Genomic DNA, 27,822 nt, shown 5'->3' with positions numbered 1-27,822 from the left:
TTCCTTGAGTGCAGGGTGAGAGGTAAGAAGAAACATGGAGGAAAGTAGCGTTTCCAAATAGGGAAGTAGGATATAAAGTGGCAGTGTGAACCCTGCAGCTAGAGTCTTTCAGAGAAAATATTTAAAGCTATTTCCCAGTAAATGGCTTAATAACTATTATTGTTATCTCAATATAGCTGAAGTGAAATTAAGGATTAGATATGGGCATTTTGTAAAATTCCCCACCCTTTGACTTAAATTGTATTACACAACTCAACAATGTACAATTTTTGTGAATGGCAATGTCATGATTTGCTACACATAGCATACAAAGCTTATAAATAATCTAGGAAAATACTCACCTGTCTGGGGAATACCACTTAGCCCCTGTTTGGAAGGATAAGTGAGCCTTCCAGAGCACACAGGACCTGAGCTGCTGCTTTCTGAAGAAGTAATCCTCTCCCATTGCACACACATGCATACACACATCCCATTCCAAATTAATGCTCTTACCTTATCTTTATTTTCAGAGCCAGAATCCTCAAGTTTGGTCCGAATCACAAAGGGAGTAGATAATCTCATGAGGACTCGTTCAAACGTGGCACTGATCTTAGGAGAAACTATGTCAAAGCAGTCCTGGAATTTCAGTGTTTTATGAGTGTCACATCTGAGCTGCTTCCTAAGACCTTCTCCAAGCTGGAGAACCAGCATGTTTGGATCAAACATCAGGTGGAAGGGGAAAGCTCTGCAGAAGGTGCTGATGCTAATCCTCAGGTCCAAGGGGGACTGGGATGTTCCTGGTAGAAGTGTTTTTGTGATATTTGCATTTTCATGTTCTTTGATAAGGAAAGTCAGACAGCTGCAGTTACCTGGGTTTGTCCCCTCTGAACACAACTTATCATTAGTGATCTGTTCTACTTCCACTTCCAAGCGGTAAATCTTCTTTGCTGCTGCCTTTATCATTCCCACCATTGCAAATCCCACAATATGGTGTGGGTGAAAGTAATGAAGCATGAGATTGCCTTCAGGGAGCTCTTTGCATAGGAAAGAAGGGGATTCCAGGGTGGCCTGTCTTCCAAATGAAGTTCTAATGTGCTCCAGCAAAGCATCAAAGCCATTGAAGAAGTCTTGAAGGGTCCCACCAACAGCTCGAAGAACTCTTTCATTCTCATCAAAGCAGACATTGAAGAATTCCTCCCCAAACTTTTCTTGCATTTCCTCAAACTTTAAACCTATGGGACAATGAGACACTGATGTCAACAACATAGTATTACTACTATGTAGCATCATTTTCCCTTTCTGTTCTCTTGTTTGCCTGGTATTTTTCCAGGTCATGTGAGAGTGGCTTCTCCTCTGTTCTACAGGCTTTTTCATTGAATATCTACCTGTGGCACCTCTGTTTTCTCTGCTGGCTGGGAATAAACCCAGGATGCCTGAACCACGCTGCTTCGTTCTGGCAGCCATTTTTGCTTGCCATTTTATTTCCTCCTGCTTTCACTTTCCTGTCCCAGCCAACTGTTTGTGGCGTTTACATTTGTCTGTGTCCTCTTCCCTGCTGGAAGCCAGAACACATTATAATTTCCCTAACTTTGCATATCACATGCACTCCACTGTGTGAATACACTTGCCGAGGATGCACCGCTGCCATTTTTGACCTAGTCACAGATGAGAAACTTTGCAGTTCTGCTTTTACAGCCTTTCTGTTCATTGCCTCTGCAAGGAATCCAGCCCTTTTCAGCATGAAGAATAAACCAGTGGGACTGAAAGTTAGGCCATGGGCTTTCAGTAAGCAATGTAAAACACTACAATCAGATCATGCATTAGTAGCTGCACATTTTTTTTTTTAAGCCGAATACTTTTCTCATTATAGGTATTGGGTTATTTACCACTTTAAAGATAACTTAGAAAAAAATAATTTTAAGAGGATTTCTAAACATTTTCCTCTGTCTTATTTTAGCACAGCAATGCTCTGTTAAGTCTCATCTACATATTATCACTATATCAAGTAGCAGAGTTACCAAGTTTATCAGATGTTTGTGTTGTTCTAAGCTGTGAAAGAAAAGGATACATCAGCTGTATCTTGATCCAGTAAGAGTTTGCAAGAGCTTGCAAGAGTTTGCAAAGGAAATTGATAGAGGAATTAACAACATAGTTTCCTCCAGTGTATTGAAATTTATTAAATATACAACATGAACCACACAAACACCTTAAATTGATCTTCAATATTCCAACAGAAATGAAGGGCAGTTATTTATTTCCCAAGGGCACAACAGGGCCTTTATTATAATATGCATTCAGCATGTCTTATAACACTGGTAAGATCCCACTGGATCACTGAACTAGTCATTGTTTGTTTACATTGCTTGCAGGCTTTTAAATTTGGAAGAACAATGCAATTAGTGACTTTCATGCCCAGAGGAAAAACAGGGGACAGCAGAAGTCATTCATCTGTTGTTGCAGACAACGACCTTTAATCATCTCAAGGCAGTGTCTAAACTACCTATGCACACTGGCATAATTATAATGATCAATATTTACAAAGTGTTCTACAGCTTTACAAACTATATGCAAAGATAGTTTTGTTTGGGCCTTGGATATGATTGAGAGCAGTTTAAAATTCATAAAATTGCATATATAAGCCGGACAGCATGACAAAGCATATTTTTCTAAGAGAAGTAATAGCAATAATTGGGAAAGTTGTTCAGAATGGCATTACGAATAATGAAATCTGGTCACTAAACTAGGTTAGCAGCCCTATTATTACAAAAATATTCCCAGGATCTTTTATGACCACAGATGGCCAGATCTGTGTCTGAGCCAAATGAAAGTACCTTTGGTACACAATGCCCCCTAATCTCCTGACTCAGAGGACAGTGTGCCAATTCCTGATTCATTACCACTATGTCTGTAACGTTTTCCATCAAAATACTGATGACAACCTGAAAAAAATTAAATTCTAACCCACGCCAATAATATTGTCATAACTGGATATTCATAGGAAGGAGTTAAGAAATTATCATATTCCTATATATATACATGAACATATATATTTAAATCTGACTGTTGTTTAGAATGAGCTGTGAAGAACTTCAGAAGAGGCAAGTGTGTAAATGTCAGCAGTCACAAGACTGCAGCAGGGGCATCCAAGGCTGTAAGGTTACAGAAGCCTTGAAAGTTCAGGAAAAGGATGGTAACAGAAACCCCAGGGCTATTCATGAAAATCACCAAATACAGATACAGAACTGTGTAACATCCTATGAAATTCCCCAGAATGATAGCATAAGTAGTGCTTTCTTTAAAGTGTATCATGAGACTACAATAAAACAAATTGTTGCACTGGCATCACTGATTCAAAAGAGGGTACACAGAACTAATCACACTGATAGCCCCTACTTCACAGCTACATAGTAAATATTGTCTTATTATCATTAAAGGGAGTTGTATCTTAGTATTTGGCCTAAAGTTTTGTTGGTTGTGTTTGATTGGTCTTGTTATCCACCCCAGAGGACTGGCTGTTAAATCTGAATGCAACATACTGACTCCAAGCAACAGGAATTATACTATGAAATTCAGGTCAATGACTTGGCTCTAGGATGTGCAACTACTTTTTAAAACATTTTAGCCCTAAACTGAGTTACACACACTGCCAGCAGAAAATTAGATTAGCTCTATTAGAAAAATAGGTATGTCCAAGGTAGGCCAAACTGCTGGTCAGTCTTAGACCAGGACTTTCTCTCTAATAATAGGCATTATGAGATAGTGATATAATTAAACAAAGTCAGACAAACCTCTAAAATGACAAGGTATAATCTACCTGTGGGGGAAGCTTTCTTAAACTTCACCAATTAGAGATCAATTTTTGCCCTGAAGCATGATGGTTTTTCTTTAAATCAAAACTGTTTAAATTCCTATTATACAAACACAAACTAGCTCTTTCTGTATTTCTGCAAAGTTATTAGGTTAAGTCATATAGTGGTACGAAGTTGTACAAAATACTTAATCTCAATTTTCACAGACCAAGTCCTGTCTCTTGTATTAAAATAAATGACGAATAGAAGCACACATTTGCCTTCTATAAAACATTATGTTATATAACTTTCATCATAACCCCTTCATTTACTACCATATAAATGATCCCAGTCTTTTGAATATCTTCTGTGAAGTTCCTCCCCCCTTATTCTCTATACTTACTGGAAATGTTTAGCTTTCAACAGAAAATGAAAATGACCATCATCATCATCAGAAGAGAAATTGTCACAATGCATCAGATTGCTATTCAGCTGCTCAGAAATCTTGTCTCACTGGAGACTGGTACCAGATGCTACAGAAGAACTGTAAAATCTAATGAAAAATCATGCAAAAAACATGCTTTTGGGGAAGCTTCTCCTAACTGCTACAATAAGTGTTTGGCATGTTGGAGAGAACTACTAAGTCAGGAGATGTTTTTATTACTTATAAAAAATTCTGCTGTTAAAAAAATCCCCCAGAACTCTTTGTCTCTGTAGTACACATTTTGAGACTTCCACAGGCTAATTATGATATTTAAAAATTAAATTCAGTATGATTTCCAGTTCAAATATATTCAGTATTTCCTGTGTTTTTCCTTTTATTTTGAAAAAAAACAAAATCTTCAAAATGATCTTCTTCATAAGCATCAGGTTATATGTCTGCATAAACAGTCTAATCTTTTCAACCTCTTCCTACCTTTAATTCTTTCTGTGCATCTTCATTTCATTTTCATTTTAGTTTTGCAGTGGAGTGATTCAAACTGAAGATGGCATTCAAGATGTGAGTCAATTTTCCATTCATCAAAATGGAAAGTACTTTTCAGTACGATTTGTTATACCTTCCTGGAAAGCTAGTATTTTTATTCTCTTTGGTTCACTATGGCACTCTAATCAAATCTTTTCATTCAACTGCCCACAGCTGAGATCTATGTGCATGCCCAAGCACTTCCAGTGCAGAGACTGCTGTGCCCTCTTATTCCTTATCTCTTACAGATTTGTCTCCTTAGTAGTTTCTTTCCATTGCTTTTTCTTACAATGCCATTTTTATTCCAGCCCATGCTGAAGAGACATTAAATATGCACTTTTTTAGAGGCAAAGCAACTGCAGAATGAAGCTAATGCTATAGGCCTCGATTATAAAGCACTTTGGGATCTATGACAAAAGTACTACATAAGGTCTATTATTATCCTTTGAAAATGTATGTCAAAGACATTTAGAGAGATCCTATACATGTGAGCCAGATCCAAAATTAGCAAAGTCTTTAAGCATAGGCTCAAAGTACAAATTAAGTATTTCATTGAACTGGAGCGTAAATAAATGACGTCATCCTATAATAACCTGCTAGTAAAAGGACCAGCGTCATTTTCTTTTCAGCAATTCCTGTAAATTGTGAACCCACTACAAAATTCCAAGGAACTAATGCTGAATTTCAAAGTAATTAGTATATAACTTTGTGGAGAAATTACATATGAACATGTTTCTATTAAAGAAATGACTGGGCTCTTCATGGGCTCTTCATGGGCTCTTCAGAAACAAAAAGATGAATGATGCGATCAAAATGTCAAAGTAATCCATTCACTTGCAAAGTACACAGAAGCTATTACAAGCCATCCAATTATTCCTTAAAGTAAATCATGGAGAAAATGGTCACAGAGTGGCCAGCATCTGATTCCTTTGGCATACACAAATCCATCTTATCTAGGATACCCATTAAGAATGTATAAATGTCAAATATTAATAGGATGGGGGAATTCAACATGCAAGTCCAGCACTCATGACATGGACAAAGAATTCTCCACCTTCACTTATAGAAGATATCTCTTAAATGAATTTGGTCTAGTAGATTTTTAGCATGTATAAAATCTTTCTTTTTTACAGTCCTTTGGATGGAGACCCAGATAGCAGTTTAGGATTCCAAAGCATAATTTGAAGATGGTAGGGGAACCAATGTTCATTCTCTCAATAAAAAAGGCTTTGATGCGTACAGAGTGATGCTGAAGGTACATTAGATGGATCATTTGGCCTGTCAGTGATCCTAGCGCTAGTATCTAATTACAGTGTAAAGGACTTTGATCTTACTTGATTATCATGATGAATTTATATCAGCCAGTGAAGGAACCCAGATAATATTTTTATATTACCATTTTTAGTGGTTGTATATAAACAAAATAACGTCATTTTATTCCTTTAGATATGGATTTGACACAACTATGTAATTTTTACTACACTTATTTTGCAGCACCATATAGGGCCTGCATATCTTTTAAGATATCACAAAATAAAAAGAGAATTATTGTTAGAAAAGTATTCCTCACATTCATTCATCTATAGTACTTCTTTAGTCCAATTTTTAATGAGATATTGTCTTTCCTTTTTCAAGCGAGGTTCTCCTCTGACAAATGACTCTTAGAAGTATTGTTGTAATTACCAAACAGATTACGTATCAAAGATTCTGCCCCAAATTACTGACACAGGAAGCTCAGCTGAGCTATTAAGAATAAGCAATGTTCTTTTCCACCCCCCAACATATAGCGCTTTCAGTAACAGCCAGTTCTGCAGGCCAAAGTAAGCTGTCAGAAGCAAGACTATGATCATACTGTGCCCCCATCACATCTTGGAAACCTCACTGCTTAGATTTGCACAGGCTTATTAAACAAAAATAGCAATCAGTAGGTTGATAATTCCTAAAAATAAGGCAGATCCAGTTTGTTTTGTATTAACTCTAGGGTGCAAACAGCAGTATGAACAGAGTTTTTAAATTTGCTTTTGTATTAAAATAATCAAATATGGCTTTGAATCCACACAGGGAACAGAATTTCTTCACTTTTAGGAAAGAATCAAATTATAATGAAATCTAAAAACACTTCTGAAAAAATGCAAAATCCTCTCTCATAATTCCTTACATATATAGAGGGCTCAATTCAGTTGACTAAATACAGAAATCTAACGCTACTTGAGACATCATAAGACTTCTAGGACATCTGCAAAAAGGCTAGCCCATAGTTACATGCGCCAGAATATGGGACTTATGGGAGACCTTGCCCTTTTTTGAAGCATTGACTGAGGCCACACGAGATACCCCACAGCACCTAAAATGATGCCAAACACCTACGTTCAGGCAATGAATCATGCCTAAAATGTCTTCTACTTTATAAATAGACTTTTAACAAGATGTCAATGTATATCATAAACTGTTCACTATCTACTGGTATTTTATCTGCTTTCTAATAATAAATAGTTCTGGTTTTAGAAGAGTAGGAAGTCCAATGACATTTGTTAAAAATATTTGTCCTTTTCTAATTTAGATGCATTCATCTCAATTTTGAAATCACATGAATTATGTTATTTTTGTATGTATTGTTTTTGTATTGCCAGTGCTTTACAACATCTGCTAAATAAGAGGAGTCCTGTGTGTATAACTTAGGACTCCACAGGATGAAGTTCCCAGTATTATTAAAATCCATTAGTATCATCGGTCCTTTGGGCCATGTAACATTTCCTTCTGTGCCACTTGTAAACCAACAACTTTAAATATAAATCAAGATTTGTATCCTAAATTAGTTGCATCCTAATGACTATCTGCAGCTTTTAGCTCAGAGAAAGAAGAATGCAGTATTAACTTGTATACCTCAAGTATATAAGCATTTACAGTTTTCAGACACCTGCTGAGCAGTCAGTGTGCCAGACCCTTGTCCATATTTCCCAGTTATATCACCTGGCCTAACCTCCCTGCAGACTAAGAGCTGTTCTGGCATCTCCTTTTTGGTGTATTTCCTGCTTCTGCAACTGTAATATTTCTTAGCAATGATGTGCCATCATTATTAAGTAGTTACCATAAAGATCCCAAATTTATGCCCCTTTTACTAGAAAAGTAAAAAGCTGAGATTTTCTTAGTTTAACAAAGGAAACCCAGATCTTCAACTTTGACAAATATACAGAGAACAAATGACAGTTATACAATTATGCCCTTTACAGGTGAAGAAACAGCTCTTCAAGATGTATTTTTGTGATGAAGTGATTTGCTTTATATAAAGCAGACTATAGCACATATCTTCTTTGGTGGTGACAAACATCACCCAGAGCAAGAGCTCTATATACCCGCCGCTCAGACGCCAGATTCCACTTCCTCCTCAGGATCTCTGGGAGGCTGAATCCAGAATTTATCAGGGATTTATCTCCCTGACGGCACAGGGTTCTGGAGCGGGATTCCATATATCGTATCACAGGCAGATTTGGGAATTCACGCCAGCACAGCATATCACCCACAGGGTGGAAGATAGCCCAAAAGATTTTCACTTAGAAATGGCAGATAAGCACAATTTTCAACTCACTTTCAGAAGCAAAATCAAGAAGACAAGCATTATTAGCAACCTGTAAGTTAAGAATATCTAACAGAAAAACTTCCTTGCACTACATTCAGCTCCACATGTGGAGCTGACTTAGCAGCCATTGATGTATGCTGTGGATTTTTTAAGGAAAATAAGGTAATCATAGTAAGATTTTAGGAGCCAAATTTTTATAACAAATAAAAAAGAACTGTGATACATAAATTCATTTCTTTAATAAAAAAATGGAAGAAAACGGAAACACTTTTTCTGTATCTTAAACAATGGAAATGCAGATATGTGCAATTACTTCTCCAGGACCTCCTTGTTGAAACAACTATCTGATATAAATGCATTTGCAACTTCAGACTGTGTCTAAGGTGTTGCTAAAGTATTATTTATGCAGTATATAAATCATGGTGCTGCAGAACACACTGTTTAGATATTGTAGTCCAATATGCAAATAGACTTTCAAAGACACTGTTTCTTCCATGCCAGTAAGGACTGGGTATGAATCTCTACATCTGCTTTGCAAGTTTTGCATATGAGAAGATAGATTTTTTAAAGATATTTATGAATTTAGGTTACTTTTCATTAGTTTTCCTGTCAAAAGTTATGACAGATGACAGTTCCCTCTTTCTGGCAAACTGCAAAGACGCCTTTCTTTATTGCAAAGGAATGAAATAAGAGTGAAGAGCTGTACACTTCCACAAAGACTACACTAATTGTGTGCAGTGTTTCCCAACAGTATATGGTGCAGGTGAGGTGAAGGTTGTACATTCTTCTATATAGTTGGTATATTTAGGATGTGAGAAACATCATGTTAGAACTGTATAATGGGGCTGAAAAATGGAAAGTAGGCATTTCTCTGTTGCTTCATAAAGTTCAGTAACACATATCTGCTTGCAATATCTGCCCAAGATATATGCAGAAGACAGATCAAGAAGGCTTTATATCCCAAAATATATTCCCTATGGTAGGAATTTCAGACTAATCATTAAAAAAAAAAGTTTTTGTCCTTATTTTCTTATCATGGAAGGTTAAACTTGCAACTTCATTGAAGTCCTCTGCTTTATTCTGACTAGCTGCAATAAGTCAAAGTACACACCCTAATCTTACTTCAAATTAAATCATTTTTATTAAAGTAGACAAATGTAGGCCCAAACAAGATTTCGCCCTCATTGCTCAGAGTGCTGAATGTACAAAGAGTATGGAAAAGTCCTTGCCTTGAGAAGGTTAAAATCTAAACAGACAGCACTGATGTATGGTTTAAAGGGTTAAAAAAAGAAACTGTTATCTCCATTATACAGATGGGAAATCGAGGCACAGGCAGAATAAAAACTTGCCCAAGGTCAAACAAGAAATCTCTTCAGATACAATCTTTCTAACATACCTCAGTATAAATTTAGTCACTTAAAAAAGAAATGCAGTAGTGATGCCTATAATATACTTCATCACAGGAATCTTTTTTTTTTTTTTTTTTTTTGAATAAGATCACTCTAACAACACAAAGCTGCTCTGAGCACAGCATAGCTAGCCTATTAAAATCTGTTAAATCTATTAAATCTATTAAAATTAAATTAAAAAATTTGTGCCAACGGGGTATAACATACCCATGTTTATTCTTTGAAATACTTTATTTCACTCTAGGAACTTTCTAACAGCTTTCTTAGAGGACAAGATTTCTCTTCTCTTTCTGCCCAGCTTCCAACATGCTGTCACTTGTTTTTCTTTTGGGTGATATGACAGGCACTGTAAAAAGTATGCCTGCATGAACTAAACAAAGCAGAGTCCATCATAAAGCTGTTTGGACTGTTATGGAAAGGACACAAAGTTAAATTAAATATTCCAGCCACAGAAGCTGCAAAGGAAAGCTGTGCCATTGATCTGATATCAAACACAGTTGATAGCATTTGAGCATGATGGATGTGGCTCCCTTAATTACAGTGAATGAAAGCAGGAAGAGCTCTATTGATGTCTAGACGTGTAGCAGGAGAACCCCAATGAAAAGATGAGGAGAATCAGGCCCTTTTGCTGCAGGAAGATCGTGTCACGCTTCTGGTGATAACTTGACAGGAGGAAAACTCCAGGACTCTTACAGTATAAATTACATGCATCCAGTTGAATGTGTAGCTTGCAGCCAGTACTATGTTGCGAGCAGTGTAAGCACCAGGAGCACAGGGCAAAGCATCTGTTCACAGTCTTCCAGGCTTACTACTGACCTCAGCATTTGTGTCTTTTGATGAATAAGGCATGCCCAATGATAATTTTAGATGCAATTAGAGCGTCAGGAGAGATTAATCATGTTGGCATTATCTAAGGTAAGAGAGCAGGAGGTTGTTCCCAAGCACCTTCAAGAAAACACTTTTTTCCAGGTTTATAAGTGGACATAAAAGCTAGAAAATCCTCTGCCTCAGGTCAGCAGAGGCAGAGCAGAGGTGGCTGTTCGTGGGTCATACAAAGCCCAAGGATAAACATCAACCCCTATCAGGAACAGGCAAAACTCGTGGACTGCAGAGGTCACAGAACCCTAGATAGCAAATCCTTTCCACCACTGTCTTAAATAAAACGAGAGCATGATTTGGTTCAGCGGTTTCTCTAACTACCATCACAGCTGCTTTCATTCTTGTCTTTTGTCTTAGCGATGCCAATTGTTCTAGGTATATGCCCCAGTGATTACTTCCTTCTCACATAAGAGAGTCTCTTTCTAATCTTTATTCAACCAGAAAAATAATTGCACATGTGAAAATTAATTAGGCAGCCTCTATTAATTATTTACCTGTTGTGACAGGAGCTAACAATTAAAATGAAGAAGCTAGTTTGAGTGTTCTTTCTCTTATATTCCTGTCCCATATAAGGAAGAAAGAATTTAAATCTAAATTCTCTCACTGACCCAAACGTGCAAGGTGCCAAGCACCAACTCTTCCCATGAATTTCAGCAGCCATTAAAGGCACTCAGAACCTCTCTGATAGTGCTTAGCATCTTGCAGAATATGGCACCTGACAAAGAAAAAGCACTTCAATTTTCAGGGAAACGCAGTCGTCTTGCAGATAGAGTAGGTCAGCTCTTTTGCACAGCGTACTGAGTCTATTAACAGTTTGAGACAGAAAAGACAGACAGTACAGGGGGGCCCAAAACTGGATGCAGTATCTAGATGCGGTATAACAAGTGCTGAGTCGTGGGGGGGATAATCCCTTCCTCGATCCCTGGCTTTGCCCCTGTTCATACGGCCCAGCGTGCTTTCGGTTTTGCTGCCAGAGCACACTGCCGGCTCACATCCAGCTCACTGCCCATTGGGACCTCAAGGCATCTTCCGCAGAGCTGCTCCCCAGGCAGCAAGTGCCCGGCCTGTACGAGTGTGGTGACTCTCCGTTTGCACCCTCAGATGGTAAGTGATGCTGCTTTGCTGCTGACGCTTGGCAGCAGTGGGCACACAGACAGTTAGGGCAGCTCCGCTGCTGTGCAGTAAGCTGATGAGCTGCAGGTACTTGACCTCAAGACTGAGCCCAAACACACATAACACTCAAATTCACACCAACTAGTAACACCACCATGTTGGTTCTTGTTAGCAGATGGCATAATTGCATACAATTAATATATGAGAACACTTAATGTCTAAGCACTTAATAAAAACATTATTGTCAACCATTACATGCCTGGAAGTAGAGCTATATAACTCAGCTCTGCTACGCTGCGTAAAACTATCACAAATAAGTCAGTAATTAGTCCTTTGAAAGAATTTTCTTTAATAGCAGTTAGTACTTTTCCTCTTTAAAGTTCCTTGCAAAATGTAGGTAATTGCCCAGTGGTTAAAGCTCAATCTGTAAAGTTTACGCTAAAAAAAATGGTGATCTATTTCACAGAAGTGAAACAGTTAAACCAACCCCAGTCAAGAATTGAGTTCTCAGTAGCAGGTTTTTCACCTTTCCTTTTTTTTTTTTTTTTTCCCTTTCATGGTAGATAGAATCAGCAGTACAGGTCAGATTGAAAAGCAGTAAAATTTACGAACTCAGGAAAGAGAGCAAGCTGGATAAATCATATGAATGGAGGTGAATGGCCAGCTACCTAATTTTGAGACCAAAAATTTAAAGTACAAGTACTTTTTTCATTAGCTCCGTTTTAAAATACTGACACTTTCATATCTTAGTTCAGCTATCTGCACAGAACAGATGGCTTCTTGTGAAATTCCAGAGCAGGTATTCATATCACAAGAAGACCCTTGACTCCCTTGATAATTTTCAGGAGTTTCTTGTGTACCATTGGTGTGATCTGCTAAGACAGCTGCCCTTCAGTAGTAGATGATGTCATCTTGAAACATAACATTTCTAAAAGCTTGCTGCAGCAAGCATCCTTCAACATGAATGTAGGGTTCCAAAATGTTTCATGTCTCATGTGCATCCTGCTGTGTGTTTCCCGGGCCCTATCCACCAGGCCAATGGTCTGAGATAATTTCAAGACTAAGGCCTGTATAGCCACAAATACATTTGAAGTCAAAGACTTTGAAACTTTGTTTATCACTGACATCAAACTGTGTATAGTGCAATATACCTTCACTGAAAAATCAGTCTGGATTGTTTCAAATAAGCAAAATATGTGTAGAAAAGAAGAGAGGTGCAATACCAGCACCCTGGGTGCCTATATCCTAAATTTTCTTGGTTGGAACAAAAAGGCCTTGGTTCATTGTTGGTAATAAGAGGCATAGCAAATACTCCTTCCAGCTACAGAAAACAAGTTCCCTTGAAAATATACATACCAAGTATATTAGCTGTGCACTGGAGAATTCCTGAGACATCTTCTGTTTCTTCATTACCAGAGCAGTCTGTATAGGAGCATCTGTTTGATATATTGTGAAAGTTCTTTTCCGCATCCCTGAAACTACAGACAAAAAGGAAAAAATTATAACATCTCCTTATATAAATGCAAGTTAGACAAGTACCTTTCAGAAATAGCAGTTATCAATCACAGAATCACAGAATGGTTGAGGTTGGAAGGGACCTCTGGAGATCATCTAGTCCAACCCCCTGCTAAAGCAGGGTCACCTAGAGCACGCTGCCCAGGATTGTGTCCAGATGGCTTTTGAGTATCTCCAAGGACGAAGACTCCACAACCTCTCTGGACAACCTGGTCCAATGCTCTGTTACCCTCACAGTAAAGAAGTATGTCCTTATGTTCACACAGAACCTCCTGTGTTTCACTTTGTGCCCATTGCCTCTTGTCCTAATGATGCTGATTTGGTTCGGGGCAAAGACAGGATAGGTTCTGAAGTCTCTTCTTATCTTACCTTTAGGATTCTGTATGTAGTAGCTAAGTCAAAAAATTTAACAGACGATTACTTTTGAAAGCAAGTTCATATTTCAGCTGCCTTGATCCTGTTCCCATTCATATCAGACAGTCTATTTAGTGAAGCAGAATAAGCCCTTAGCCACCCTCATCTCTTCCCTCTTCTCTCCTTCGTCACCCCCCTTCCCTTCGTGCATAAACACACACTGATAACATCTCATTAGTAGCCAGGGTATCTGGAGTATCATACTAGTATCTGGAGTATTCTCTGTAATGAGATTAAAGACATAAAAAAAAATCAGACCAAAGTGCTTGGTATCAGACATATCCGTTTTATACATCACCCCATTGGGGCATTGTCTATAATGAAGTTGTACATTAAACTCAAAGCAAGATGTTTATGAGGCAATGGCTAGTTTCTAATAGGAAGAATAAATCTTCCTGATATAGCTATGTTACATTAAATTAGCGCTGCAAGCCTAGGTTTCTCTGTGGATTACCTTCTGAAAAGATCTCAGTAAAAAGAAGGATGTCAAATAACAACTCACTATGCTATCAAGGAGGAAGTTTGTTTTATAGCCCATTAAAGAAAAATTAAAAAGAATACCACCACAGAGCTGTGCTCAGACCAACAAGAAAGCTGCTGCCATCTGAATTATTCTATTTGAATTAGTTTTGCTGGATTGTTTTTCCTTAATTCAACAGAAACAGAACAGAAGCTCAAACTTTGTTAAAAAACAAAGCTTTATGCAGGTGCTAATGAGGACTGAAGAGGGAATACAAGTGAAGAAAATATTACGGCAGAGTGATAATGCACTTGGCAAAATACACAACTGGTTAAGCTCAATGCACAGAGAAAAGATTTTCTAACGAGTATTTTATTAACAGTTTTGTTACACTTTGTCTTTATATATTTATATATAATTTATATATATTATATATAATTTATATATATTATATATAATTTATATATATAATTTTATATATAATATTTAATACTTTGTCTATACTTGTTTAATAATTAATGACAGTTTTAAGGGTTGGACTTCTCCTCATCTGGTTAATGTCTGCAAAATTCCACTAACCTTGTTGCCTGCACCCACTGAAAATTACCAGAAAGGTTTCAAAGCTGCAAGCAGACAGATCCCTTCAAATTACTCTGTCAGCAAGTGAGACTGGTTTTGTTTGTAGAGTAAAACATATCAATAAGACTGGGCTAATCTTAGACAAAAAAACATGTTCTTAGTAGTAACAGGTCTTGGTCCATTCTGCAGTGAGCTACGAAGGACAGGGTGCTTACGAGGTCTCCACTGATGCAAGACCACATTGCACGACGGTAACTCTTATCCTGTCTCAGAGGGAGGCCACATCCTGACCCACTGTTTGAGCCCATCCAGAGCCCAAAGTCACAGCACAAAAAAATTATCAAGCCAGGAGGCCAAGCCTTTACAAGCCAATATTACAGACTTCCTTGAATTATACAATGGCCATTCCCCACCTCGGCTGTTGACCAGGATGGGAGATTTAGTATTTGTGTGTGGATAATGCAAATAATAATAAGGGGCAAGCATCAGGAAAGGGAAGTCAAATTTGGGGAAAGATGGGGAGGAAAGGGAAACATGAGTTATGACTAGGCCACTCATGTTAGAAAGCTTTGGCTGTATGTTCTCCCTGGTACCTAAGCCAAGATGTCAAGAAGAATACAACACTCACAAGCAAGCAGAAACACTGCTATCCACTGTGTACATTAGTCACCTCCTTCCAGACTTCTCCCTGCCACACTCCCTGAGAGTTGGCTCCTGTTTTAGGGCTTCTGCTGGGCTGATCTTTATGTTTATCTGGTCACCTGGAGATGATCTATGCTGCGCTGTTTGGTCAGTTGCAATGGCTGCTCCTTTAGGCAACAGCATATTCTTAGCTTTAGGAAAACTCTGGACTTTGCAGATGCACCAACAGAGCACACTTTGTGAAATATTTCCATCTTTGATAAATTTTGCACAAGCATTTTCAGCATGCCAGCAAGGCCCTTCTAGCCTATGTGCTGCTTCTCCATGCACCCCTCACAATCCCACAGCGGAGTCCTACATAAAGGCTGCTGCCTACTTGGGACATGAGCCTTGCAGTCCACAGTGCCAGACTGCCATCACTCACTCTCACAGGTGTGGCTCACATTAATGCCTCCATTGACAAGAGTGACTTTTTCTTACACTCTTCCCTCCCCTCCTCTATTCAAAAATCCAGGAGTACATCCTACAGACTCTCTATCATCTTCCTGGCATCTATATAACCATGAGCCCAAATACCTCTGTTCTGGAAAGAGCTTAGAGTTTTATCCCAGAATCAACAGAGCACTCAGGGGCACACATGAGCTGCAAGGGAGGGAGTAAAGTGTCTTCCAGAGGTTGTGAGTGGGAAGGATTTGAAACCAAGCTGCCAGGACCCTGAAATCAGACAAACAATATTGAAAAATGTCTATCCATTTGTGTCTCTTCCTCTTCCAAAAAAACAGTACTGTTATTTATACCTAAACAACATGGCCTTAAAATGTAGAAAATCATGAGAGCACAACCCATTCCATCTCTCCAGGTCCGCTTTCAAATCAAGATTGTGGGTAATCTGCCAAAGCACCCAGACAGCAGCTCTGGAGAGAACAGGTTAGGTCACCCTCTCCTGGAGAGAGACTTTCTGAAGGAAAAACATCCAAACTATCACTAGGAGTTGTAGATCCATCTGTAGCATCCTCCTACATGCAAAAGTTATATCTAACACACCCAACCACCCCTACGCTATCTTAGATACTGGGATTATAGGGTCTAGAGACAGGTCAAGACACTTCAAAGTCATGTTTTCAAATTCCTGCATTTTCCATCATCCTGGAAAAACAGTCTATCCACAGCTTGGGTAGCCCTATGCTGGTCTGTAAAGAAAAATGCAGCTTAAATGCTTCTTTATTGCCTGTGTACTATACAAAACCATGCTCTTTTTTTTTCCTCTTTCTCTCTCTTGAATCGTACCTAAATATTTGTGCCTAAACATTTACCCTAAGAAAATCAAATTCTATTTCCTGTTTCACTGGGTGTTTCTGTTGGACATTTATACTCGCATTGCATGATTCCCAAAGCTCTGGAGACTGTCCCTCAGGTCTCTCATGAAGGGGGTGAGGAAAGAACCACCCCTCACCCGCAAAAGATGCTCCAGAGGAAGCACCAGAAGGGGCTTCCCAGCAGCTGAGGAGGGGGCTCTTGAATCTGTCACAGTGAGAGGAAGGAGGACCCTTCACCAGTTAAGCCAGTCAAACTTGGTTGTCCAGAGAGGTTGTGGAGTCTCCATCCTTGGAGATATTCAAAAGCCATCTGGACACAATCCTGGGCAACATGCTCTAGGTGACCCTGTTTGAGCAGGAGAGTTGGACTAGATGATCTCCAGAGGTCCCTTCCAACCTCAATCATTCTATTATTCTATGAAACTTGCTAGGGAGCTTTGGGACCTACAGGAATCCCTTCAGTGCCAGCCTGACCCCAGGTCATTTGTTAGCAGGTGCTCAGACACCGGTTATCAGTGCTCCAAGACTGGGGAGGCAGTTATGGGGAATGGTGAAGGGAACCTAGGAGAAGGAGCAGGCTGAAACACACCCAGGCAAAAGGGACAGAAGAGCTCGATTCAGCTAGGGTGAGCTTTTCCTGCCCATGTATGCCGAGCTCCCTCCCACCACACAAGTCATTCCTGAGAAGACACAGCCTTGGCTGCCTTCACCATCCCCAGGCCACTGCCCAGCCAGGCTGCTGCAGGCCCCGGGTTGGAGGGTACCGATACCTCAGGCCTGGCCTCCTGCTTCTGCTCACAGCCTTATCCAGGTTGTTGTTAGCAGCACGGGGCACTGCTGTGCACTGAAATCAGTGAGGACTCTGGGGCTGCATCCATCATAGTAAATGAAGAGGTCTTCTCTGGCACTGAGGTTCACGGGCTCACAACTAGTTATGTACAGGCTACTGAAAGATGCTTACAAGTGGATGCACACAGACTGCCTACTGGGCATGGGAATAGTCCCTGGCTTGTGCTATCCCCAGGCCAGCTGGGGAAATCATTTTGCAGAACACTAGCTGGCCCCAGCCAGAGCCACTCCAGCGGCTGCTCTGACAATCAAGCCTCAATGCCCACAAATGTTCCTTGCTCTGTTTAATTTGCTAGTGCAGAGTAGCTCAGGGCACAGAAGCAAGACGGGCCCTTAATACAGTACAGGTTACAGGCTCATGAGCAGTGTGTGATGCAAATGAGTTGAGGACACAGTGGAGCTAGAAGAGCCTGGAGCACTGCGGTAACAAAGGTGTCTGGGGGTGACTAGACTTCCTCCTGCTGAACTACAATACTGGCCTGACGCATGCCAGAAGCAAGCTAAGCAGCACAGACACCATAGCTCCCATAGCACAGACACCAAACTCACGTCTGAACTACGGCATAGCTACTGAATGCTACGTGTATTCCATCAGTAAAGACCACAGGACGGGACAAATATAAACACAAACACTACTTTAACAAACTCGTATTGACATCCGAAAAATTGAAGCAAAGTCACAGCGATCACAGGTTTTTGCAGTGTCTTGTTTTTAAGATTTCTCCACTCAAATAAGCGGGTCTAAGGGCCATGTGGCCATAAATTAAAAGCTGCATTGTTATTGCACACGTACGTTTCCTGGGGCGCTGTGTCTCATCCACTGAAGTCTCCTAACAGGAAACTTAAAGCAATTTTTTCAGCAACTGAAAAAAATATTTTACCAGAAGGCTTCTCCCTCTGCTTGTTCCATGGTGGCTGTCATAACTACCTGCAAAGAATGGCTCCCTCAGGTGCCAGCCAGACGTGCTATCATTATAAATGTCACCTACCAAGCTAGAGCTCCCTTTGAATTTTAACCAAACATGAAAAACAGACAGGGATAATTCCCTCCAGTGCACCGAGTTTCAAAACTACGCCATAATTTCTACAAAGACCCTTAACACAGCTTGAAAAAAATTACTGTTACATCTGTGTAATTAAATTCAGAGAAGGATAGTATTCTCCATTTGCCATATGGCAGAGGAACTTAATGGCTACAGATATGCAGCCATTGGATTCTGACTGTTAGGAAAACTAAGTCATGTGTGACAATAAAATACTTGTGCAGGTAAGGAAATGGCTGAAAAGAGATTATTTTAATCAATGGAAAAATACCTTAGATTTTCATTATGATATTACTTTCTTTTTACTCCTCAGTCATCTATTAATTTTCTCAATCAACTGTCAGGAGGCAACTTTCAGCCCTGTTTCTGCAAAAGCTTGCAAGTATGTAACAGTGCATGTATTTAATAAGTACTGGTGCAGGATTTTGCAAATTCGGGCCTCAGGTCATAGCATCTCAGTCCAGGAGCTACCATTTGCTGTAAGTTTTGGGTTGGGTTGGATTGGGTTGCTTTGGGTTGGGTTGGGTTTTTAGCACTGTGTAACTCTGACTAAGCTGAGACAGAAGCATAAGTAATAAATAAATCATTCATCCAGCCAGCTCAGTTGGCTCAATGAAAAGCAAATTTGGATAGATCTTGTACGTTTACAAACAGATTCCCTGTTCTCTTTGCATAGGAGATTTCACAGCTAATGGAGTACTCCTTCTCTAATGGAATTGCATGGAAGTAGGACTGGAGAGTAGTTTATCATTAACATCTGTAATGTATATGGTTACTCCAGAGCATCTCTAAGAATTTGTGAGAAAAATTAAAAAGCTTGTCAGTGAATTAGAAAGAATAGAGGAAAAAGTTACCATGCACCTTTCCCTGACCTCGCATTAACACTTACCCAATAACTTGATGCTCAAAATACTGCAGTGTTCTTTGAAGAGTTTGCCGAATGGTCTGAGGCTATGGAAGAATAATAAACAAAAATCATAAAATTAGGGTAGCATAGTACAGTTTAATTAACATATCTTTTAACACACTATTTTTTTTCCAGTTTTACTCATCGTCATCTTCTACCTGCCAGGTGCCCATAAGAGTAATGGATATAAAATATTCTTGCCTTATATTTTACTTAATAAGAATTTAAATAGGAATGAATGTTACAATACAACAATTAATACTGCTTATAAGATAACAGCAAACAGTTGTGCAGAACAAAGGAGCACTTTACTGTTAGCTCTTACAGACTTATCACCTATCAATAATCTCATCATTTCCCCATGAAGGATCTCATTTTTTTGAAATAATTAATTTAAATTACTCTTCAAGAAAATGCTATTACATTGAGAAGCAAGTATCATCTGGGAAAGGCATTGTGTTTTTAAACTTTGTATACTCCCTAGAGAATTTTGTATTAAAGAATATTATAAAGATGTAATTTATTTTGGCTTACTTTCCTGACCAGCTGTGAATCTCCAGACATCTTTAAATCACCAAGATATTCAAGTTCATCAAACAAAAAATCATGACGTATTTCAAGCATTTCTATACTATTTTAATAGGTGGTCACCAAATTATGTATGTGCATATATGTGTTAATTTTTATTCTTATTATTACTACCACATCTGCTGCTACTACTATTACTATTATTTTGAATTAACTCTTGAGAGATCTTTGGGTGAATCAAGCAAATATGAAAACCATGTCATTCCCTACAGAATTTCCTAAGACAGTATGACAAAATGTTATCCTTTCCAAATGACTGGCTTGTGCCAAATCTGAAGTTTTTCACCTATCCATTTTTTGCCAGAGGTCAAACAAAGGTACCCAGTGTGGATTTATAAGCCCTCCTTCTGTATCAAAGACACAAAGGGATGTTTTGATCAAACTCTCAGCAGCTCAAATTTTAGAGGTATTTGGTATTTCCTTACTCTTTGAAAAAAAAATCTAGCTGTTTTGGAAAGTAATAGTTGAAATGTGTCTTAATTTGAGGTATTTCATTCTAAAACCACCATCAGCTTTGAAAATCTGAAATTCTGCTGACCACAGACTCAGCAGTTCAAGAGCTGGCCTTTCTTCTTACTCTTGTCCACGTGTTTGCAGAAGGAGGTAGCTGCTTTGACAACAGCAGAAATGAAAAAGAAGCCTTTATCAGGTTGCACTAGGTTTGTGCAATTGTGCAAACTTCTATTTTAATAGCAAACTATAAGAACTTGTCTGCCCTTCTGAATTCAAATGTGTAGAAATGCATGCACTTACAAAAGTAAGCTCAGAATAGATGTAGACCTTGAAAGAGATTTTTTTAGTTAATTCTGTACCAGATAATTACTCTTCTCTGCAGGAGCTAAGTTGCCTGCATTAAAAGGCACTAGAAGTTACATGTGCTCTTCCAAAACACAATGGAAGCACCGTATAAGTGGAATCATCACATATCAAAGAACCATCCTCTTCTCAGTGGTACAGAAAGTGTTTAAGTCCTTAGGCTTGATGGGCTAGAAATATATTTCATGGCATGCTCTCACAGAGACTTGGAAGCTTTCCTGTGCTCAGCAGGCACAAAAATCAATTCTCTACATACAGAAAAGATGTATTTTCCCATTCTAGCAAACAGACGAAGCAGAAATGTCTTTAAGTTAAGAGGTCCAGGGAGCTGCCATCTCCCATCTCCATGGCACATTTCCTTCCACCTCACTCCCTACACACAGAGCATAAGTACTCCACCAATACCTCCTCTGAAGTGATATGTGAAATGGTGGCAGTTTTTGATTGGTATATTAAATCTCCCTTCTGGTTCCCCCAAAGTGCTTTTATAGCAAGCATATGGAAGGCAGGAATGCCTGACACCACAAGCAAAGAGGAAGGAACATAGCATTTTCTCTTCTAGGGAAGTTTTGCCGCTTGGTGACACTTTGAGCAATCCTCCATTGCTTGTCTTTGCACTTCTCATACCTGATACACAGATGATGCACTCCTTTACCCAGGTAAAATCCCCTTTCAATACCTCAAGGTGTGACCATATAAGCAACCTCCAAATCCTGAACTCATTTCACCAATACACCTCATTTCTCCTGCAGCACTGAACGAAGTAAGAATGGTCCACATATTGTTAACTATCTCTTTGTGTAAGCTAAATTATCTGCCCAGCTATTGTCAGACAACTGTAAACAATCCTATGAACTCATATCCCTATTTGCTGGCATTTCCTATTAAATCTTAGAAATGAAGTACAGACAAAAAATATGATGTATGACTAAACCCTGGTTATAAACAAAGCTCTGTGTAATATGCTCATAGTTAATATGAAAACTGACCTGAAGAGTCAAAGTCTTTCTTCATTTCTGACAAGAATTCTTATGGCATGTCACTGTGCATGGTTAAAAACACACTGTGCTCACCTTCTGAGTTTGCTTGATTTCACTACTGGTGAATGTGATTTTAATATAGATGTAATTAAACAAAAGAGAGAGAAGATATACGACTCCTGTTTACGGCTGCCTACAAGAGCAGCTCAATATACTACTTCTTCCACTACTGACCGTACATTCCCTATGGGAGAAAAAAAGTGAGTAGGAAAACATTTCCATCTCTTTTCTGCATCCAACAGCAAGACTTCATGGAGAAAAAATAGCTAAACCTTCTTCTAGTAGCATGATGCACATCCTTTCTCCAAGAAGCACAGCTTAGGAGAGACAAAACACAGCCTATAACAATACACTCCCTCCACCACAATGTAAGTCTATTCCATACAGGTACACAATGGCCCTTTCTACTGGAGAGATTTCAAAGCTTTGTGAACACTTAAAATGAAAGATTTACTATAAATGTCAAATAGTGACTATTTGGTAAAGATTAACAATGCATCTGATTATAACAATTAACTAGTCTTTAGTATGCATTCAAGAAGGAATAGTCCCATCAGGTCAGGTTTCTAAGGGCAATTCAAATTAAGACATGCTGGTAATGCTATTGTTAACTGTAAATTAATCCAAGAATTGCCATACCAGATCATACCCAAGCTCCATCTGAAATGATGAAATATAAGGCAGAAGGGACTGGTGAAGAAATCTGGACTGATCTCTTGCTTGACAGAGGCCATAGAAATTTACTGAATTAAATCTCAATCCAGAGGTCAGGCTATGGCTACCCTAAAATGTGTCAGAAGTTGTAAACATCAAAGAATCACAGAATTGTGTACAGCTGAAGGAACCTCTGGAGGTCACCTAGTCTGACCTCCTGCTCATAGCAATTCCAGTTAGAACTGGTTGCTCTGGTCCTTCCACAGATAAGTTTTGAGTTTTTCCAAGGATGGAGATCCCACAGCCTCTCTGGGTAACCTGTGCTGGTGTTTGACCACCCTCATATGACTTTTTTTTTCCTTACATCAAATTGGAACTTCCTGTCTTCCAACTTTGTCTGTGATTCTTCTCATGGGTGCACAGTGGAAGGATGAGAGACCATCCTGGTAGCCCTCTGCTAGCCCCAGCATTCAATCACTAAGCGATATCCGTGGTTAACTGGCTGCTAAGGTCCAGTCAATTTTCCACCCACCTTACAATCCAATCTCACCTGTTTGGCTCTAAGGACACTATGGGAGACCATGCCAAAGGCCTTCCTAAAGTCAAGGTAAATAACCTCCAGTGCTCTCCCCTCATCCACTGAGCCATTCATCTCATTACATCAATCAGGTTGGTCAGGCAAAATTTACCCATAGTAAAGCCATGCTGGCTGATCTCAATCACTGCCTTGACCTTCCTGCGCTCAGAAAAGGTTTCCAAGAAGGTTTACTTCACAACGTTCCCACGGACGGAGCTTAGGCTGACTGTCCGGTAGTTCCCTGGATCTCCCTGCTTGTCCTTCTTGCAGCTGGGTGTGATGTTTGCCTTTTTCCAGTCATCAGGTACTTCCCCTGATCACCATGACCTTTCAAAGATAATAGTCTCACAATGATATCAGCCAGCTTCCTCAGCACTCTCAGATGTAACCCATCTGGTACAATGGGCTTGTGCATGTCCAACTCACTTAAGCACTCCCTTAATCTGTCTTCTCCTACTGTGGGTAATGCTACACTCCCATAGACTCTGCTAGTAGGCTTGGGGAACTGGGATGCTTTTCTGTCGCCATCCCTACATACTTGAGCAATGCCTTCGTACTTTCTCTGGGTAGCCCATTCCTGCTTCCACCTTCTGTGGACTTCTTTTTTGCATTTGAACTCAGCCAGCAGTTCCCTATTCATTCATACTGACCTTCTTCCATGTCTGCTCAATTTTATGCACATCAGAATGGACCATCCTTGTGCTTTCCAGACGGTGTCAGGGTGTCCTTGAAGATCAACCAACTTCCTGCTGCCCTTTACTCTCCAGATTATTTGCCCATTGGATCCTGCCAAGATGATTCATGAAGAAACCAAAATCTGCTCTCCTGAAGTCTGGAGTCGTGATTCCACTATTTGTCTTTCTCACGTCTCTCAGTATTTTGAACTTCATCATCTCATGGTCACTCTAGCCAGGGTTGCCCTTGACCATCACACCTTCAACCTGTTCTTCCTTGCTTGTCAGCAATAGGTGCAGCAGAGCATCTTCCCTCATCAGCTCATCGATCACCTGTGTCGAGAAATTGTCTTCAACGCACTCCAGAAATCTTCTGCATTGCTTGCGGTCAGCCATATTGCCCTTGCAGCAGATTTTGAAGCAGCAGGTTGGTTGAAGTCCACCGTGAGTATGAGGGTCAGCGATTTTGAGGCTTCCTCCAGCTGCCTAAAGGCTTCCTCTGCTTTCATATCTTGATCAGGTGGTCTGTAGCAGACGTACCACAATGCCACCCATGTTCATCTGTCCTCTGAACCATATGCACATACTGTCAGCCGGCTCATCCCTCTTTCCAAGGCAATGATCCATGCACTCCAGATGCTCCCTTACGCAGAGCACAGCTCGTCCTCATCTCCTTCTGAGCCCATCCTTCCTGAAAAGCCTGTATCCATCCTCCACTGCACTGCAGTCATGTTAGCCATTCCACCCAATCTCTGCAATCCCGTATGAGGTCCCACCTCCGTAGCTGTGCAGGGACCTCTGATCTCTCCTGTTTGTTCCCCATGCTGCCTACATTTGTCTATAGGCACTTGAGATGGGGCCAAATGTAGGCACCCAACTGTAGGTACCCAAGGTGACTGATTTCACCCTAAGTTTGGCATCTAATACACACCTGAAAACTCTTCCTTTAAGACTACTTATTTCTGTCTTTGTCTAAAAAGGAAATTGAGTGACTGCTTTAGACTTACACATTTTTTAAATGTTTAAGTAAGAGCAGAAGAATCTTATCCAGAGATGACAGAAACGCAGAGTATCCCAGATGACTCAGTTCAAGTTCGTATAAATGCAGTTACATATCCTCCATCCCATTCCTTTTGCATCTTATGATAACAGGCTAGTACTAGAGAAGAAAGAAACTGTACAGAGCTAGGAAGTCCGAAAATGTAGAGCACCCAGGTACGCAGACAATTTCTCCTTAACCCTAACAGGGCTTCAAAGATTTTTCCTGGTAAAAGCTAAGTGGCTCCTAGCTGAAGCGCTCCAGTAGCCATACGCTTAAAAACTTGAACACTTAAAATTCTAGACATAAAAGCTGAAGCACTGAAGAGCAAAATAGGCTCAGCTTGAAAGCATTTTGCTTCTATCAGAACTTTTTTTCAAGCAAGTCAGTCAGGTCAGGGGGTTCCTCCAGATTTTTATGCCCTGGAGAGCTGCAAAGTCCTTCCTAAAGGAATCACAGTTCTGCATACGGGAGAGACAAACTATCAGAGACCTCATCCAAATTAGCACTTTGATGTTGAAAGTTTTACATGCTTCAAATTCATAGTGTTGAATCACTAACTCAGCAGATGTGTAAGACTTTAATTGTCAGCTTCACTGCTGGTGATCTGTCATTAGTGAAAGACACTTTTTTCATATTTCGAAACCAATTTTAGTCAAGCTTCTATGCATAGGTGATTACAGATCTCTAAGCATGCATCATTTGGTGTGCACCTGGCCCATCGGTGAGGAAATAAATGGCAGAATAGTAATTTTCATTTCTAGTCTTTTTTTTTAATATTTACTGTATGGTCTTGAAAACACTGGAAAACTGTTATTTCCCTGTCCTTCTGGTCACCAAAATATTGATGTTAAAGGGGCGGTAAACAAAGAATCAAGGCTCCAGTTGAAGACAAAAATTTATCAACATTCCCCAAAAGCCAGGAGTTTGGAGATAAGCATTTTGAAACTCCTGAGACTAGGGAAAAACAGAATTGGAAAAGGAGAGGAAGGATCATTTGGCACCTGGCAATTTTCTGATGATGTGTAAAGGAGGAATATTCCCTAGCAGGTCCTTGCACGTCCTGTAGAGCAGGGATCCCTCCCTGTCACCTTCTCAATAGCTAAAGAATGGAAAGAAAGGGCACAGAGAGGAGTCAGAAATGGAGAAGCAAAGCCCCAACATAAGCAACCATTTGAAAATGCAAAACAGCATGGTTTGAGTAGCTTGTTTTAATAATAAAATCAGGGATATATTTTCTTCAGGGTGCACTCTTTTTTTCCCTGTAACCCTACAAGCTAAAAATGCATTTTTCTTCTTGATTCCAGAAGTTCAGGTTTTAGATAAAAACACCAACTGCGTGAAGATCTCCATGACCAGCACTGGATTTGGTATCAAGAGGGAAGATGCAGAACCCCCAGGAGGGAAGTGCTGGGGATCTAGAGCAGAAAGACTGATCGCTTGAGGCAAAATGAGTTGCCCCTACACTACCACATGATGATCCAGACTGGGATGAGTGAGGACGCAGTGCCAGAGCTCAGTATCACCTGACAGCTAAATGTGAGGCCATTCTGCTTTCCAGTTCTTACACGCTGGCGTATTCTTCACTGGGAAATACTTGTGCACATAAGAGAAAATATCTTAGTTTAATAAATAACATTAAGACTAAGAATTTTACCCCATACTATTCCATGGCAATAACAATACAAACATTCTGAAGAAATAAAACAGAACTAAATAATAATTAGAAATTATAACTCATGCATCCCCAGCTGCCTTTCAGCTAGAAGAATCACAGACATTATGGATAGAAATTGCCTATTAGATCATCCAGTCTAACTTCTTGACAGTGAAAGATAAATATCTTAGAGTGCTATCTATTAAAAACGTGCTGGGATCTCTTTATTTGTCCGTGAATTTCAGCCATGTGTGGAATGTACAGAAAATCTATTCTCTGCTGCAGAAATACTTTCAATAAGTGGAAATATAATCTACTTTTAATGCTACCTGTTCATCTTTTAATGTAACTCACATCTTCTACATAAAATCATCAGTGCTCCTCTAGGAGACAGGTGGGAAATGAAAGACTTTACATACAAGCCCTCCTCAAGGAATTTCTTCTGCTGGGATAGAACATACCCCATTTCCTCAGTATAACAGGGCCTAATTGCATATGCTGAGCTGCACTGAACCTTATCCCCTTGAGATCAATAGGCAAACGACATATTTTTTGTCTTCATTTTGAAACTTAGTTTTACAGTTTGCAAGCAGACACATCTAGAAAGAATTTTAATATGAGATGGAAATACTTATTTTACTTGAAGCACGTTGTAACAGCCTTTAACATTAGCACAAGAGGGAAAAGGAAAGAGTGGGAAAAGGAAAGAGAGGGAAAAGGAAAGAGAGGGCTTTTTCTCTCTGCTAACTTGATAAGTTTCATAAGGACTATATTGAATCGCCATGAAGTAATAAACCTCTCCTCTCAAGCCATTGCGAAGGAAGGAATTCAGCTTCATTTTGATGTAGCCATGACTGTATACTGCTATTCAGGAGCACACGTCGATGGTCATGTTCCCTTCTACTCTACAACTTTCTTCTCTATTACTTGCAGCTAAACACTTTGACCGAGGAGAGAGGCAAAGAAGTGCAAAACAATTCAGACTGATTCTGTGGGATCAACACTGGTGCTGCTACGCTGTGGTTTGGCAGCCAGGGGTTGAGATCTGACTGTGGACAGGAATCCTCAAAAGGGGATTTGGTCTCTGCCTTTAGACAACAGAGATACCTGCAATGTATGAATGTTTTTGGAGACAACTTTTTTTCTAGAAAGGAAAAAAGTCAAGATTTCATCCTGAAAGTACACAAATGTTAAGAAAGCAATCAGGCTTAGTCTAAATTTCCGTGGTACAGTATTTTATACCCCACAGTGAATGTCTGAAGGACACTTTTCTTTCATTTGCAGCATGCAGTAACTATTATTACAATTGGCCTAAACACTAGATGTGAAATATTCAAGCTCAC

At 39.6% G+C, this 27,822-nt stretch overlaps 1 protein-coding gene across 1 annotated transcript in view; it reads right to left on the bottom strand.

Annotated features, from left to right (window-relative positions):
• Positions 1-27,822, bottom strand: part of GUCY1A2 (guanylate cyclase 1 soluble subunit alpha 2) — a 179,626-nt gene that overhangs the window by 145,858 nt on the left and 5,946 nt on the right. Inside the window, exons 2-4 of the mRNA XM_064505070.1 lie at positions 19,417-19,478; positions 13,066-13,187; positions 493-1,211 (exon numbers count right to left, since the gene is read on the bottom strand). Coding sequence (XP_064361140.1) covers positions 493-1,211; positions 13,066-13,187; positions 19,417-19,478 — 903 coding nt within the window. The remainder of the gene's footprint in view (positions 1-492; positions 1,212-13,065; positions 13,188-19,416; positions 19,479-27,822) is intronic.

Source organism: Dromaius novaehollandiae, chromosome 1 (assembly GCF_036370855.1).
Source record: "Dromaius novaehollandiae isolate bDroNov1 chromosome 1, bDroNov1.hap1, whole genome shotgun sequence".
In the NCBI taxonomy this organism is placed as follows: domain Eukaryota; kingdom Metazoa; phylum Chordata; class Aves; order Casuariiformes; family Dromaiidae; genus Dromaius; species Dromaius novaehollandiae.
This window is presented reverse-complemented; position numbering and strand designations above follow the sequence as displayed.